The sequence below is a fragment of the Dromiciops gliroides genome, chromosome 2, assembly GCF_019393635.1.
Source record: "Dromiciops gliroides isolate mDroGli1 chromosome 2, mDroGli1.pri, whole genome shotgun sequence".
Classification (NCBI taxonomy): Eukaryota; Metazoa; Chordata; class Mammalia; order Microbiotheria; family Microbiotheriidae; genus Dromiciops; species Dromiciops gliroides.
Window position 1 is genome coordinate 72,424,097 of NC_057862.1, and position 16,729 is coordinate 72,440,825.

At 40.9% G+C, this 16,729-nt stretch overlaps 1 protein-coding gene across 2 annotated transcripts in view; it reads right to left on the reverse strand.

The window, feature by feature from the left end:
- Nucleotides 1-16,729, reverse strand: part of DRGX (dorsal root ganglia homeobox) — a 48,548-nt gene that overhangs the window by 22,710 nt on the left and 9,109 nt on the right. For both annotated transcript variants that reach the window (XM_043989341.1, XM_043989342.1), the window contains exons 4-5: nt 15,784-15,956; nt 15,580-15,692 (exon numbers count right to left, since the gene is read on the reverse strand). In XM_043989341.1, coding sequence (XP_043845276.1) covers nt 15,580-15,692; nt 15,784-15,956 — 286 coding nt within the window. The remainder of the gene's footprint in view (nt 1-15,579; nt 15,693-15,783; nt 15,957-16,729) is intronic.

Consider the following 16,729-nt stretch of genomic DNA (forward strand, 5'->3'; position numbering starts at 1 on the left):
TCCAATACCTGAGCATTTAACACCTTCTTGTTGTTGTTCAGTGGTGCCCAACTCTCTGTGACCCCAATTCGGGGTTTTCTTGCCAGAGATACTCAAGTGGTTTGCCATTTCCTTCTCCAGCTCATTTTACAGACAAGGAAACTGAGGCAAACAGGGTTAAGTGACTTGCCTAGGGTCACATAGCTAGTTCAAACCTGAGGCCAGATTTGAATTATTCAGGTCTTCTTGACTCCAGAGCCAACGTTCTATCTACTGCACGACCGACCGAGCACTTTTAAAAATGCTGGAGTTTTGGGGCAGCTAGGTGGCACAGTGGATAAAGCACCTGCCCTGGATTCAGGAGTACCTGAGTTCAAATCCGGCCTCAGACACTTAACACTTACTAGCTGTGTGACCCTGGGCAAGTCACTTAACCCCAATTGCCTTACCGAAAAAAAAAATGCTGGAGTTTTTCCATTCATTTATTCATTTTTAAGAGAACACATAGGACCAGATCCAATCCCACATAGTGTGATGGGAAGAGCATTGAACTTAGGAGTCAGGTACCCTGGGTGTAAACATTGGCTTTGCCATTGAGAAATCATGTGACCTTGGGCAACCCCTCTGAGCCTCTTCCTTCTTTTTAAAACTGAAAATAATTGCACTTGAGCTACCTACCTCACAGCACTGTTGTGAGGATCAAATAAAATTGTATACAGTGAAATATTAAAATCAGCTATCATAATTCTATTGAGAAGGGCCTTGAAACATCCCACTTCCATTTTCTGCTCCCTTCATGCATTGCTTCAGTTTTTTCCATCCAGCAACATCTCTATATCTGCATCTGACACCATGTGATGAAGTCCCCATAAAATGCTCACAGCCGCACCGTGACAGCAAGAGACCCAGGCAAACTGCCTATCCATCTGCTTGGGAGAGATGGGCTTTGATATATGACGTGTTAGCCCTTTTCTATCAATGGCACAGCAGTGCTCCACAAATGGAGGGAGAATAGGGGCTATAACTCACAAGAAGTGGAGCCAGGAGTGAATTATGAAAGTCATTCCCTGGTAACTGTAATTATTTTCCTCCTTATCCTCTGCACTATGGATCACAGGTTAGAGGAAGCTGAGACTAAATGTAAGAGGCAGAAAGCTTCTTCTGGAAGCAGCCTTCACTTCAGCTCTCACTTGCCCTGTGGCCAAGCACTTCCACTCCAAACCAGAGATCCCTGTTTATGCCCATTAATAACCTCCTCCGTATTAATGAATTGTGCACACGGTGCCATCCATTAAGGCAGTGTTTGGAAAATTCTTTGTGCTTCAAATGCCTTTTTTCCCTCTGGGCACACATCATTGTTACTCAAAGCATCAACATAGCAGAGGCTAGCATCTTGTCTTTATTTGAGTGTTTCCATGAAAGGTTCAATAACAAAATAATGTAATCATGAGACTCCACGTGCCAAATTTAGGGAGCCAATTTCTGAGACCTACCTGTTTAAAAGCATCAGTGAGGGAAAAGTTCATCTCTTTTGGTTGGATACAGATCAAGAGAAGGGGAGAGAACCCAAAAAGTATAGAAGACAGACAAAAGGTCTGGCCCTCAGAAAGGGATATTTCTCCTTCTTTGGATTGGCAGTGGGACATAACTAAGAATAATAGCAGCTAGCATTAATGTTAACTCATTTGATCGTCACAAACCCAGAAGGTCGGTGTTGTTATTATCCTCATTTTACAAATGAAGAAATCGAGGCTGAAAGAGACTAAGTCACTTGCTCAGGTTCTCACTTCTAGTTAAGTGTCTGAGGAAGGTCTTCCTGGCTTTGAACCCCATGGTCTATCCTCTGTACCACCTACAGATGTGAAAAAGTATAGGCAACAGCTGTCGAGTCACAAAGAAAGAAAAATAATCTCAATCATTTCAGGAAAAAGCTTCATCAAGCCACAATGGGTAGCATATGAGGAAAAAACTTATCAGAAAGTGGAATAGGTTAGCTTAGGAGGAGGTATATTGATCTATATTACAGAGGAGAATCCTTTTGGGGGTTTGGGTTGGATTAGCTGACCTCTTATTCCTTTCAAAATTCTAAAATTCTGGGATTCTATGGTTCCACAATCTGATTTATTGAATAACAGACACTAGAATTCAAGTCAAGGCAGGAAGCAGAGTGTAGAGAAATCTGCTTCTAGAAATGTTGTCAACTATTCCTCATCGCTTGAAGATCTTGTTCATAGAATGGTCAATTTTCCTCTGCAGGATACAGACCCCAGATACTTGAGAGTCATATCAGATTTGAGAGTTCCCCCTTTGAAAATAATATGGTTAGGGGGGTGGCTAGGTGGCGCAGTGAATAAAGCACCGGCCCTGGATTCAGGAGTACCTGAGTTCAAATCCGGCCTCAGACACTTGACACTTACTAGCTGTGTGACCCTGGGCAAGTCACTTAACCCCCATTGCCCTGCAAAAAACAAAAACAAAACAAAAACAAAAAAAAGAAAAGAAAAGAATATGGTTAGATGAAGGCTGTGCCTACCCAGACAAAGCAAAAATGGAAAACTGAGAGAATTTTCTGCATAATTAAATAAAAGAATACATATCTTGGTCTCAACTATTTGAATATTTCTTACATAAGTATTTGAATGGTTTCACTTGGCTAGACAATTGCCTCAGTTCTCCTCCGCAGAGACAGTCTCTCTGAATTGGCCATGGCAACTAAAGGTTCGAAATTACACTGATCTCGAGTCTCCCTTTAAATGTCTAGTTATGTGCCAACCCAGCCCTATTGGGATAGATTGCTCAGAGGGAAAAACTAATGAAGCAAGAGTAACAATGGTTGACTTTGTTCGAGTATTTTAAGATTTGTTAAGAGTCTCAGGTTCTTTTATTTTATCCTGCCAACAATCCTGGGAAGTAAGTGCTATTATTTTTACAGATGAGGAAACTGAGTCACAGAAAGGCTAAGAGATTTGCCCAGAGTCACATAGCCAGTATCTCAGGTGGAATTTGAACCCTGGATTTCCTGACCCTGAATTCTATCTACTATTCTACCTTGCTTCTTAAAGGTCCCAAGTGAAAAGTTCCCTGAGCAAGTACAATCAGCCCCTAGGAAAAGAGAGTTTCCTATATCCACTTAGCAATCTTTGTCAATTGAAATGACCCTTAGCTGATTTCCACCAGGAAACAGTTTGGTCTCCCAGGCTGAGGAAGAACATGAGGGTGGGAGGGGAAAGACAAAATGTTAAGAGCAACTGGTTAGACTTCAGAATAGGTTCAGTCTTGTTCTTGACGGCTGTTACCATAGCCAGTCTAGATTCTTTAAGTCTGCCAGGGTACTCCCAAACTGAGAAAGATAAAGTTTCCAAGTGGCATGCCCTAATGGGTTCAGTAATTTCTGAGGATAAGTAGCATCAGAAAGGGAAAGTGTGAGCCAATGACGGAAGTGCTTTCTTCTTTGATGCCTATCAGGGCCTGAAACTGGACCTTACATAGTCAAGGGTCAGTTAGGCACACATTAAATACTTTCTGGATTATCCACAATGCCCTTGTCCTGTTCTTTGAATGCTAATGGACCATATGACTTGTTCATAGGATTATGGGCTGGGAACTAGAACAGACCTTAGAGATCATCTAGTTCAACCCTTCACTTTACAGATGAGGAAACTGAGGGCCAGAGAAGTTAAATACCCTGCCCAGACTCACAAAGGCAATAAGTGATAAAGCTGGAGTTTGAATTCAGGTCTGAGATTCCAAATTCAGTACTCTTTCCACAGGACCACAACTGCCTCAGTTGACATTCACCAGAGAATGCAAATTAATCAAATTATTCTAAGAAAGACAAAATCGAGGGTTCCAGTTCTGTTGGACGGGTGTTTCATCATGGATTCCAAAGTCAAACAGAAATGACTTTTGGATTCTCTGTGCTACTGAATTTTCTGTACTACTTACTGTTCACCTCCATTAGCAAGGAATTAGAGAATGGACTATAAAAGCACCAGCAAGAAGCATTATGGGATTTTTTCCACAGGCATTAGTCCTTGCTAAAAGCAGTATAATAAAATAATAAAGGACTTGGTGCAGTGAAAATATATTGTACTGATAGTTAAGAACCTAGATTTAAATGCTAGCTCTGACACTTACTAGTTGTGTGACCAGAAGTAACTTAAACTCAGTTTTCCTCATCTGTAAAGTGGGAATAATACTATTTGTTTCATGGGGTTGTTATAAGAAGAAAGTTTAATAAACTAAAAATTATTGTATGCATAGGAATTATTATTAGTGTTATTCTTAATTCTGAATACTTTGAAGGGACTTGGAAGAGTATCTATAGCCTGGGGTTCCAATAGCCTGAATCATCCCAGATTTCCAACCTATCTAATCTGTCCCTCAAAATATGCTCTGTGGTCCCTCATGCCCCACCTCCCAAATCTGGGGAATGTCCAACATAAGGGGACTCCAACTTGTCAATACTAAAGTCAATCTCTAAACACCAAAGCCATGAAGATACATTGATACTATCCTTAACTAATGAATGAGGGTTGTGGTAACGTCTCTTCTCCTAAAGGGTATCAATTAGCCTCCCTGTATTTCTTTGACACAAAAAAATTCCATTAACTAGATGCAATAGGGGCGGCTAGGTGGCACAGTGGGTAAAGCACTCGCCCTGGATTCAGGAGTACCTGAGTTCAAATCCGACCTCAGACACTTGACACTTACTAGCTGTGTGACCCTGAGCAAGTCACTTAACCCCCATTGCCCCGTCAAAAAAAAAAAAAAAAACCTACATGTAATAGGACACCCTCTGCCTTTACAATAAAGGTCATTTTTCCATTGGCTTTACTTTGAATATTAAATAATAGAACCTGGAAGAGACCTTAGAGGTTGTCTAGTCCAAAACTCCTTTCATTTTACAATTAAGGAAACCGCCTCTGAAAGGTCTAGTGCCTATTCCATTCAAGGCTCTATACTAAGCAATAGACTTGAATTTGATTCTTCCTGCTATTAAATGTGGAATAATATTAAGCCTTCTATGTCATATAAACACAAGAAGGATGTTGAGTTTATCTCTTCCAGGAGCTTTTGACACCACTAAAAGAGTGGCTCTACTTCACCGACATCTCACTGCTTAAGGTTGGTGTCAATGTGTTTTCATGGCCTTTAAAAAATTGTTATTAATCTGGAAAGCTTTGGCTGTGTATTTTTTTTTCAAAGCCTGTTCTCTTTGGGGTTTTTGTTCCTTTAGAGTAGATAGGTAGGACAAGGCAAGATCTCTCCTCTATCATCTTCACCACATCAATCATTGAAATGCTCATGACATGATTCCTGGCTCTGAGAGGGTGGGAAGCTCCCCAAAGACTCAATCCCCATCTACTTCTTACCCCTTTGTAGGGGGTTCAGTGACATCTGATCCTTTGCCAGGCTCCTATCAGGTATGTCTATTCCATAAGGAAAGGGATGGCATTGTAACTGGAAGAAAGGTGTTGGTAAATACAAGAAGTCATCATCTAAAATGCCCCAACATTAGAAAGTCATTCCTTCAAGTTAATAAGACCTAATTCCATCTAAGATATTTACAGAGTTTAAAAGACACCTCTGAGGCCATTTAGTCTAACCCATATCTCCTACAGAATAATAAAAACCTCCAGTGAGAGGGAAATTATTACCTCCAGAGCCTGCCCTTCGCACCATGGGATAGCTCTGCCTATTCAGAGCTTGCTCATAACAAAGGGAGCCACCCTAAAACCAAGTACATGATTCCAAATTCCAAAGTTAGCAAAAATGGTGGTGAAACTCATGGAAAAAAAATCCCTTTCAATCTCTGGCTTTAAACATTTACTTCAAGCCAGGTAGCCCATTACATCTTGGAGTTTTATCCTTTGATTTTTTACCTGAGTTTATCTCAATCCCTTATAATGAGAAATTAAAGAGAGGAAGAAGGTGAAGTTGGGAAGGTCTATCATGAAGGTTGGAAGAAACTCCTATATTACCAAAGTCACATCTATGAACTTCTCCAAGGTCAAACTCCTTCTTGTCCCAAGGTCATACTCTCTCTTCCTAATGAGGAGGATCAAATTCCTGTACTATCAAAACAGTGGGTGGAGTTTCTCAGGATAGGACTTCCAGGGTAGGATGAAGCCCCCATGTACTGCCACTTGGTACAAAGTGAGCAGTGTAACACAAGGTGAAATTGGTGGCCAACCATCTAGGAAGGCAATTTGGTACCATAAAAAGAGAATTGGGGGGCAGCTAGGTGGCACAGTGGATAGAGCACCGGACCTGGATTCAGGAGGACCTGAGTTCAAATCTGGCCTCAGACACTTAACACTTACTAGCTGTGTGACCCTGGGCAAGTCACTTAACCCCAATTGCCTCACCAAAAAAAAAAAAAAACAAGAGAGAGAGAGAGAGAGAGAGAGAGAGAGAGAGAGAGAGAATTGGACTATGAATCAAAAGACCTGGGTTCAAATCTTCTTTTAATATTTGCGTGACCAAGAGCAAGTACTCTACAAATATTTTCTCATTTGATCCTCACAACAACCCTGAGAGATAGATGAAATTATTATCCTCATTTTACAGATGAGAAACCAGAGACAGAAGTTAAGTGACTTGCCCAGAGGCACATAGCTAGTAAATGTTCATGGCTATATTTGAACTCAGGTATTCCTGAGTCAGGGTCCATCATGGTTTTTGCTATGTCCTGTAACCCACCTTATAGGTGAGTCACTAACTTTCTCTGAGCCTTTGTTTCCTCCTCTGTAAAATGGGAGTGTCAACACCCACAGCTTCTATCCCATAGTATCATTGAGAGGATTAAATGAGATTAAGTATAAAAAGTATACTTTGCATACCTTGAAGCATTACTGTCAGTGATAATGTGCTATTATAGAAACTATTATTATTATCATCCTCATCATCATGAGTAAAAATTGGTTAGGAAGTCCATTAGGAGAAACTGAAATAATCCAGGGAAGAATGAGTGAATGTGGATTATAGTTTATAAATTAAATCTGGCTCTGGACATTGAAATAAAGCACTAGGAAAATCTTCTCACTATTCTTAGGTATAGTAGAGGTTAAAAGGATTGAATTCCTACTTGTTGGGGGAAGCCTGAGAGAACGAGAGGAAGTGGGTAGAATGAGCAATAAAATAGTGACAGAGCAAACCCCACAAGTACCACAAAACAATTGAGTATTAAATATTTGGACGTTATTTAGGGCATAACTACCAAGCTCATATATTTTCAACCACACGGAAATTCTTGGACTCCACCAGTGTTTTTTTTTTTAAGGTTTCCAGGGCACATGTGAAAACAATCACCAAGGAGATAAGTGATTGATCTGTGTGGATATCTTTTCCCCCTGTTTATTTGCTGGTGCCAGTGCAGGAGTCCAACTTCCCACCCAATGAGTCAGATCACTGTAGGTCAGCTAACTGTCAATCTTGTCATTTAGCCAGTAGCACCCCTGTGCCTCCCCTAGAAGTTTTTAGCCTTCTGGGTCATGATGCCCCTCATTCTTAGTCACCAATCAGCTTTAGCTGCAGCCTTATCAAACCCATGACCTCTTCAATCTCTAACAGTCAAACCCAGGGAAACTTTGTGGGATGGCATGATGAGGTCCACCTTAACACATAGGCAAAGGAGGGGAGGTAATGCCCCTGGGGGCACCACACAAAGACTGGGCCCTGGCTTCTCAAAGGTTACGCCAATAGAGAGCAGGTCTCATGGGATTTTAATCTTCATTAACGAAGAGAGCACTCAAACAAGCACAACTGCAGATCTTTTAAAATATTGAGGAAAAACAAAAACATTTTCTCCCTTTCTTTCCATCCATCTTCTTTAATATCTAACCCAACAATCAACCACAGTGTGAAATCCCCCAAAAGCAGAACATCCCCCTTTTGAATTAAGGCATGATATCTCTACCAGTCCCCTTTTAAAAGGCATAAGTTCCTAGGAGGACAATATGGACATCTTAGTTTTAATGTACTGAGTCACCTAGCTAAAACCAAAACACAGGAAAGATAGATTTTAATGAATGGAACAATGATGGGCAACCCAAAATGAGCAGCCTGGATTCGGTACTGCATTTAAGGTACCAAGTATTAACTCTTAGAATTAACACTGGGGTCAGTAGGCACTTGGGAGTGCAGTGGTGCACAAATAGTAACTTGAGAAGGACATGGCAATAGAAAATGGAAGGGCACCAAAGACAGACCATTGTCTACTTGACTGTATGCTTTTACCCAGGGTCAAGCCTGATTCATCTCTGCAGGCATAACCTCCTCTATGAAATCTTTCCTGATTCCTGATCTAAGGTCAATAAGTCATTTCCCCTCCCAGGACCTCACTTTCCTTATCTGTAAAATTAGAAGACTGAACAAGATGATCTCTAAGTTCCCTTTATAATTCTGAATATTCCCAGCTTCGCCAGGGGCTGACCCTGAAGCGATAAGTGTTCTCTTCCTCCTGGTATTTCTCAAGAGCACCTTAGACATTTCTTTTGCCCCCATGACTCCCTGTCTTGAATTATATTTGTCTCTGTTCATATCATCTCCTTCCCCCAAAATAAATGATAAACTCCATGAGGGTAGGGACAATGTAGGTATTTATTTTTCTACCTATTGGGCATTTAATGAGTGTTGTGGTATTCATGTTGCCTTATAACCATCTACACCAGGATCGTACAAGCTCCTTGACCACTTCAATATAAACCATGCTCAACATTTTTGTGAGCACCTACTATGTGTAAAGTACTGTGCCTGGTAGTAGTTCAGATATAGCCCCTATTCTCGTAGAATTTACAGCTTATTAGTGAGATAGGGCATATGCACAAATAACTATATTATATAAAGCATAGCGGAGTTACAAGCAAAATGTTCACATAAAGTCAAGGGGAAGAAAAATCATGATCACCTAGAGGGGATCCTGGAGGAGGTGGCATTTGAGTTGAGTTGTAAAGGATGGAAAACAGTGTTCTTTCCCTTTTTTAAAAAAACTCAGAGTCCTTCTTATATTCTTGATAAATTCTAAGCATATGCCCAGTTTGGGGGATCCAAAGATAGCTAAGTGGAAAAGTGGGTAGAGTGATGAATTTAGAGTCAGGAAGACCTGAGTTCAAATGCTGCATCAGATTGTATGACCCTGGGTGAGTCACTTAACCTTTTTTCAGCCTTGGTTTCCTCATCTGTTAAATGGGGATAATAATAGCACCAAATTCCCAGGGTTTTGTGAAGATCAAATAAGATAAACTATGTAAAACACTTTGCAAACTTATAAAGTAATGTTTTGTTGTTGTTGTTGTCATCACTTTATACAGAGTCAGGAGCAGGGACATCAAAGGTAGCACTTGACCTATGGTCCTTCTTGACCCAGAAGTCTGATACAGGACCCTGCACTCTATCACCCTTGACCTATTCCCCACTTTCCTTCTGTGCTCAATGTGCCTAGATGCCTTTCACATAGGATGAACACAGTATCCAGTCCTGACTTCTAACAAATCTCTCCTCAAAACCTGAGATAGTATTTGTAATCTAGCACATAGTAGGTACTATATAAATACTTATTCCCTTTTCCCTTCCCCTTTTTCAAAGACTGAGTTTGGCTTCCTGTTGAAATATCCCTGTCCTCACCTTTACAAAAATCACCTGACTCCATTTTCTCTAAATTAGAATAATCTCTCATCTGGTTTTAGGAGTCTTTAATATTCTGATTGTACAAACACACATGCCAACCCATACAAAACAGCCCTACAAAGTGTGACTAGTGGGTGAGGGGGGCAATGGTAAGCGCCATCCCCCTCCATGCCCTCCCTGCCAGGGAATAAAAAATGTTTACATTAGAGATTTTTCCTTTGGGTTAAGTCCTGACTATCCCAGGCATTCTCTTAAAAAAAAAAAAAAAGCAAACACCCCAAGGAAAGGTCATACATTAAACAAAAGGACATAGCAAAAAGAGATGAAAAACATCCCAGGCTAATAACCTTGGGCAAATGCCTAAAGCGCTTCATTTGGGATGTGAACTAAGGGAAATCAAACCCTACTGAGGTCAATAAGTCATTTCCCCTCACTGGACCTCATTTTCCTTATCTGTAAAATTAGAAGACTGAACTAGCTAATCTCTTAAATTCCCTTCCATGCTAAGATTTCATGATTCTGAATATCCCCAATTTTGCCAGGGGTCTGCCCAGATAACACAAAGTCTATACATATATGTTGCCATTTAAATTTACAGTGAGCCTACTTTTTTCCAACTTACAGAACACTAATTAAATATCAGTTTAAAAAAGTCTCAGGCTTTTGCTTCAACCCTATCCCTGATGCTTTTATTCAGCGAGGAAGGCCAAGGGGACCCAACCCAGGATACACATACTTCTCTCCCAGAAGGCACAAGAAGCATGTCTGAGGAATGTGGGGAATATTTGGTAAATAATTATACTATACTATTAAGAGTGATTTATCGGGGCAGCTAGATGGCGCAGTGGGTAGAGCACCAGCCCTGGAGTCAGGAGTACCTGAGTTCAAATCCGGCCTCAGACACTTAACACTTACTAGCTGTGTGACCCTGGGCAAGTCACTTAACCCCAATTGCCTCACAAAAAAAAAAAAAAGAATAATAAAAAAAAGAGTGATTTATCTCTTTATTTCTTAAATGTCTGTACATGGTAAATGCTAGAATTTATTCCCTCTTATAATGAAGAGGAGGTGCAGGTAGGTTAGCTGAAAACCAAGGGGACAAAAACTGAAAAAAGTTGGGAACCCCTGCAAGAACAATCTATCTTACTTAGGTCCCATGACATTTATAGTGTAGCTTTCAAGGACTCTGATGGCCAAGGGAAGAGGATGTATCCCTCACCCCATATCTCTTCACCCCATATCTCTATGCCCATCTGCGCCCAACAGCCCCAAATGTCTCACAGTCCCTTTTCCAGTCTCTAGCTGCTTACTTATCAAGAAGGATAAAGCAGGTGTCAAAGCAGACCCAGTTCCTAAGACAAAGGAAGGGTAAATCTGCTAAAAACAAAAACAAAAACAACCCTCCTGAGGCTCCCTCCCTGACCACCCCAATTCATGCCCTAGTGTGTTAGTGAACCCTTCCACTCCATGTGGCTCTACTGAAATCAGTAAATCTGTTACCACTAAAGAAAATGCCCTCTTGTCCTTCACTAGAGATGACTGGTGGTCTGCAAATGTGCATTTCTACAACACACCTGAAACCTGTTACTTCCTGGTAGCAAATGCTTAACCATGACACAGTAAGTGTCCAAAGGATAAGTTACAAGTCAGAAACATCTGGTGAGTGTTATTCTGCTTATGTGAATGCAGTCTCCACTGTATAGTCGAATTTATGCCAGGCAAAGGCTATATGAGGTATCCATTGATCCCAAGTACAGTCACCATCCTTTTGAAAGGCTATAGCTAAAAATAAGAACGTAATAATTCCAGTATGATAGACAATGTTATTATAATATCATAAAGCATAAAAATAGCTCTCCTTTGTATCTTGCCTTATGGTTACAAAGCACTTTATAAACTTATCTAATTTGTTTCCCTACAATGACCCTGAGAGGTGAGGAGTTTCAGTATTCTTAACCCCATTTTATCTATAAGGAAACTAAAATTCAGTGAAGTTAAATAGGTTGCCCAAGTTCAAATGACTAGGAAATGACAGTGGGGGTGGGGGGCCCTGAGCTCAGATATTCCAACTCCAAATTCCATTGCCCCCTGCCCAATGGCTCGAATGAAGACCTTAGATGCTGGAGTCATTGCCATAGACTGACCTCCAAAGTATTGGTCTAAATTTTCCACTAAATTGCCACTGACCGAGGGTCCGTTATGCCTCATTTTCATCTGGATTTCCCAACTTACATTCAAATCAATGCAATGATTTTTTAAAAGAGTCCAGAGGACTGAAGATGAAGCTTGCTACCCACCTCCAATAATAATAATCAATAGTAATAATAATGATAGCTAACACTTATAATGTGCTTACTATGTACCAAGGCAATGTGCTAAGCACTTGATAGATACTATCTCATTTGATTTTCATGACAACCGTGGGAGGTACATGCTATTATTACCCAATTTTACGGATGAGGAAACTGAGGCAAACAAAAGTTAAGTGACTTGCCCGAGGTCACCTCTCTAGAAAATGTCTGAGATTAAATTTGGACAGAATTCTATCCACTGTGTCTATAGGTTATGAACCTAAAATAGATAATGCGTCATTCATTTTTGGACATGGCTAATGGGAGAATTTGTTTTACTGACGTAGGTATATTTATTATGAGGGTTTTCTTTTTATTTTAATTGTTCAATTGGGATGAGTGGGAAGAAAAGATAATAAATGCTTGTAAAACTAATAATTTTAAATTTTAAAAAATTAACAACTTAAAAGAATAAGATAAAATGCATCCCTTTCTCTGGTCTAATAAAATCCACAGAGGATTAGCCCATCTTTTGTCTGAAATGAACTAGATGCAATTCAGGAGGAAAGCTCCCTGTTGAGGAGCAGAGCTAACCTTGTAGGGAGGCAGTATAGGTAGTAGGGGATCTGGAAAGACCTCTTTGCCCACAAAAATTTCTCCTGCCACCCAGAAACTCATCAATAGTAATCCTACTCTAGATTTCTTTCTTAAAATGGCAGCCATGGGGCAGCTAGGTGGCACAGTGGATAGAGCACCAGCCCTGGAGTTAGGAGGATCTGAGTTCAAATTCGGTCTCAGACACTTAACACTTAATAGCTATGTGACCCTTGGCAAGTCACTTAAGCCCAATTGCCTCACCCCCCCCCAAAAAAAAAATTGCAGCCATCCCTAAGAGGGCTAAACATTGAATCCTTAGTACTTTCGTGTTAATAAATGTAGCAGCCTATTCACTTGGAAAAAGGCAGGAGACAGCCCAAGCATAAGAGCACATGGCCCATAGAAGTGGAAGAAGCATAAATAATCAATTCAATTCGATCAACATTTATTAAGCACCTAATATGTGCCAAGCAGAGTGAATTTCATTGTCAGAAAGTATCTCAGTGTCTGTCTGACCCAACCTCTACCTGAAATAAATTTCTTCTATAACATCCCCAACAAGTGGCTATTTAACTTTTACTTTAAAATCTCCAGTGAGGGGGAACCCACAACCTCCTCAGTCCATTCCATTTTTGGATAGCTCTCATTGTTAGGAAGTTTTTTCCTGGTATCCGAGTCTAAATCTGCCTCTTGGCAACTTCCATCAACTGCTCCTTATTCTGTCCTCAGGGGCCAAGCAGAACAAATCTAATTCCTTTTCCAGGTAGTAGCTCTTCAAATACTTGAAGGGCATTAAAAGCAGAGAAAAAGCTCGCTGACATGGGCCAGTCCCACAGAGCAGTATAGATTTACTCCAAAGAACAAAAGAGACAGTTTGCAAAGTGTAAGGAAAGCCAGCCTTGAAGCCAGGAAGCCTGGGGAACGTTCTATTGTTCCCTCTGACATGCACTGGCTATGTGACTTTGGAAATTGGTCAAGGGACTTCACTCACCTAGGAATTCTCTAAACCAATGGAATTATAACTCTAATCCCTAGTCCTGATCCCCAAAGAACAAGACCTATGCATGGAATCAAGGTTATATATCAACACCATTTTCATTCAGAGTCATTTGCTCAACACAGCATAAGCACCTGAAAAATTGTTAAATTGCATGGTACAATGGAAACAACATTGGCTCTAGAGATAAAGAAGTTGTATTCAAAGCCTGCCTCTGATGCTTACTGGGTAACCTTAGACAAGTCACTTAAAATCCCTGGTCCTCAGTTTCCTCCTCCTTGAGGGGGATGCACCAGAAGACCCCTGAGATTATTTTTAGCTTTTATGGTCCTGTGAAATGAAATTAATTGAATCAGGGGCCAGGAACCTAGAAGAGCAGGACATAAATAGCCAGGAAGCTGATCCAGTAACCACCAAGTGACACCCTCATGCATCACTTCCCGACTGCTTTCCCATGTGTCTGAAATTTATTAAGGAATTTTAACACACACACACACACACACACACACACACACACACACACACACCTCAGAGCCAGTCTGGTCACAAACACTGCCTTTCTGGTAACAGTAACAGTCACTAGATACACGCATCCTATTTTCAAAACTGTGATGCCTCAAAACCTATAAACTGAATCTTTTATAGGTCGGGAACCTTTCAAAGGAATGAGCAAAGAGTAGACAATGTTTTGTCAGAAGAAGATATGCTATTTTCTTCTTCTTCTTCTTCTTCTTCTTCTTCTTCTTTTGGTGAAGAAATTGGGTTTAAGTGACTTGCCCAGGGTCACACAGCTAGTAAGTGTCAAGTGTCTGAGGCCAGACTTGAACTCAGGTCCTTCTGACTCCAGGGCTGGGGCTCTATCCATTGAATCACCTAGCTGCCCCCAAAATATGTTATTTTCTAAAGAAGAGGCTACCTTTGAGAAATGCTCAGGGGCATGTCAGAAAACCAGTAGGTAAGGAAGGTAGCTGTTTGTCCTTCCTTCTCAAAGAGGACCATGACTTTGGGAGGTGATGTCATGATTTGCAGTGAATTGGATTTAAGTGAGGGAGGGCTGTGCAAAGTCACCAGTCTCACTTTCTCCTCCAGAGCCACTTGGGTCCAGTGGCAACATATACAAAGATGTCCGAGGCAATTGGGGTTAAGGGATTTGCCCAGGGTCACACAGCTAGTAAATGTCTGAGGTGAGATTTGAACTCAGGTCCTCCCAACTCCAGGGCCAGTGTTCTATCCACTGTGCTACCCATCTGCCCCTCAGGTAAAGAAGGTATGGTCATATCAGATGAGGTTGACAAATTCTATCATACTAGAGTGGGGCCTAGGAGTCTGGGGGGATAAGCTGTGGCTAGGGATGATGGATGATAGAGACTAAACTAAAAATTGGAGTGGTCTGTGGTAGAGAAACCCATTCAAGGATATGAAAGGCCTGGGTTCTAATCCAAACGCTTTATAATAGCTATGGGGCTGGAAGGCATTTAAACTCTCTGAGCATCTGTTAAATGAGGGTAACAATATCTGTCCTGCTTATCTCACAAGGTTGACTGGAAGCTCAATGACAAGGATAGTAACAGAAATGTAAAATAATAGTAAGAAACAGAAATAGAAAAGGCCTTGGTTCTGGAATGATTAGACCAGATTTAAATGCTGACTCCAATAACTACTAGCCTTAGCCCTGTGACTCAAGTTACTCAGATTCTCAGCTCAGTTTCCTCATCTATAAAATGGGAATAAAAATCACTGCACTATCTTCTGCTGAGAGTTGTTGTGAGAAAAGTGCTCTGTAAACCTTCAATTGCTATTTTTTGTAAAAAGTGGTCTATCATAAAAAAGCAATGTGGAGTGCTCTGCTGGGGTATCTGAATAGGCTGGTGCCTAATGAATTACTGGATTATAAAATAATAATAAACTGGCTTTTAATAATACCAACAGCTATAATCATATATGCTGGCAAAGCATGCCTTAAATTCTGAAGAGGGATAGGATGCCACACCTAGAATCATAACAAAAGAAGTTCACTTGGATGGACCCTAACCAACTCCACCCTGATGAGGATAGCCAAACCCTCATAAGTATCCCTCTACTTACCTTTCAATGAAGCAACATGTGACAAAGCTTGAGCGTAGGTGGCTGTGTTCAGGAGCGTTCCAGGTAAGCACGAAGGGAAGAAAGGACCTGTGGGGCCCACAGTTCGACTCAGGCTGGTAAAGAAAGAAAATCACTTAGCAACGAATCCAATCTCTGTGAATGGCCACAAGACCTCCCATGGGATGGGAATCTGTCCTCCCTTACCTCTGCTGGGCCTCCAGGGTATCCTTTTTGTTCCGAGTTTGTTCCACTGGGGAGGGGGAATTGATGTTTCTCACTGGTGGGGTCACCTCTGTCATTGGCTCTTTGGGGCCCTCCTGATCGGAAGCCCCTCTTTCTGTTTTCCTCCATTTTGCTCTTCGATTCTGAAACCATACCTAAGACGTGATTGGAAATCATCAACCACCAGAGTCAGCAAATTTGTTCCCCAAATACATTGTATTAATAAAAGGACTTGGGGGCAGCTAGGTGTCACAGTGGATAGATAGATCACTGGCCCTCGGTTCAGGAAGACCTGAGTTCAAATCCAGCCTCAGACACTTGACACTTACTAGCTGTGTGACCCTGAGCAAGTCACTTAACCCTCATTGCCTAGCGAAGAAGAAGAAGAAGAAGAAGAAGAAGAAGAAGAAGAAGAAGAAGAAGAAGAAGAAGAAGAAGAAAATATAAAAGGACTTGAATTCTCTGAAATTCTGTTCAGTTCTCAAAAAACTTTTTTTCTTTTTAAAATTCATTTGCCAGAAGGATGACCTTGGATAAAGTCACTTCATCTCTCTTTCCCAGTAAAATGAGGTGTTTTGAGTATATCAATCAATCAACAAGCAATTATTAGACCCTACTATGTGCAGGCACTAGATTAAGCAACAGATAATCTGTAATCCATCATTGGGAGGGGGTGTGTTCACAGGAAGCCTAGCAAGTCTCATCTTGTTCAGCCCAAAGTGACCCATAGAAATGAGCAAAATGCTCCAGCTCTTTACATTTTCTGGATTCAAGGGTTTTAAGTAAAACTGTCTCTATTCCCTTGAGGAGAATTCTAGTTTTAAAGTGGTGGTTTAGCAGCAGTTGTAGATGTATTATTATTGTTGCTATTACTGTTATTATAATTATTAATAGCACTTTGCACATTGTAGGAGCTTAATAAATGTTT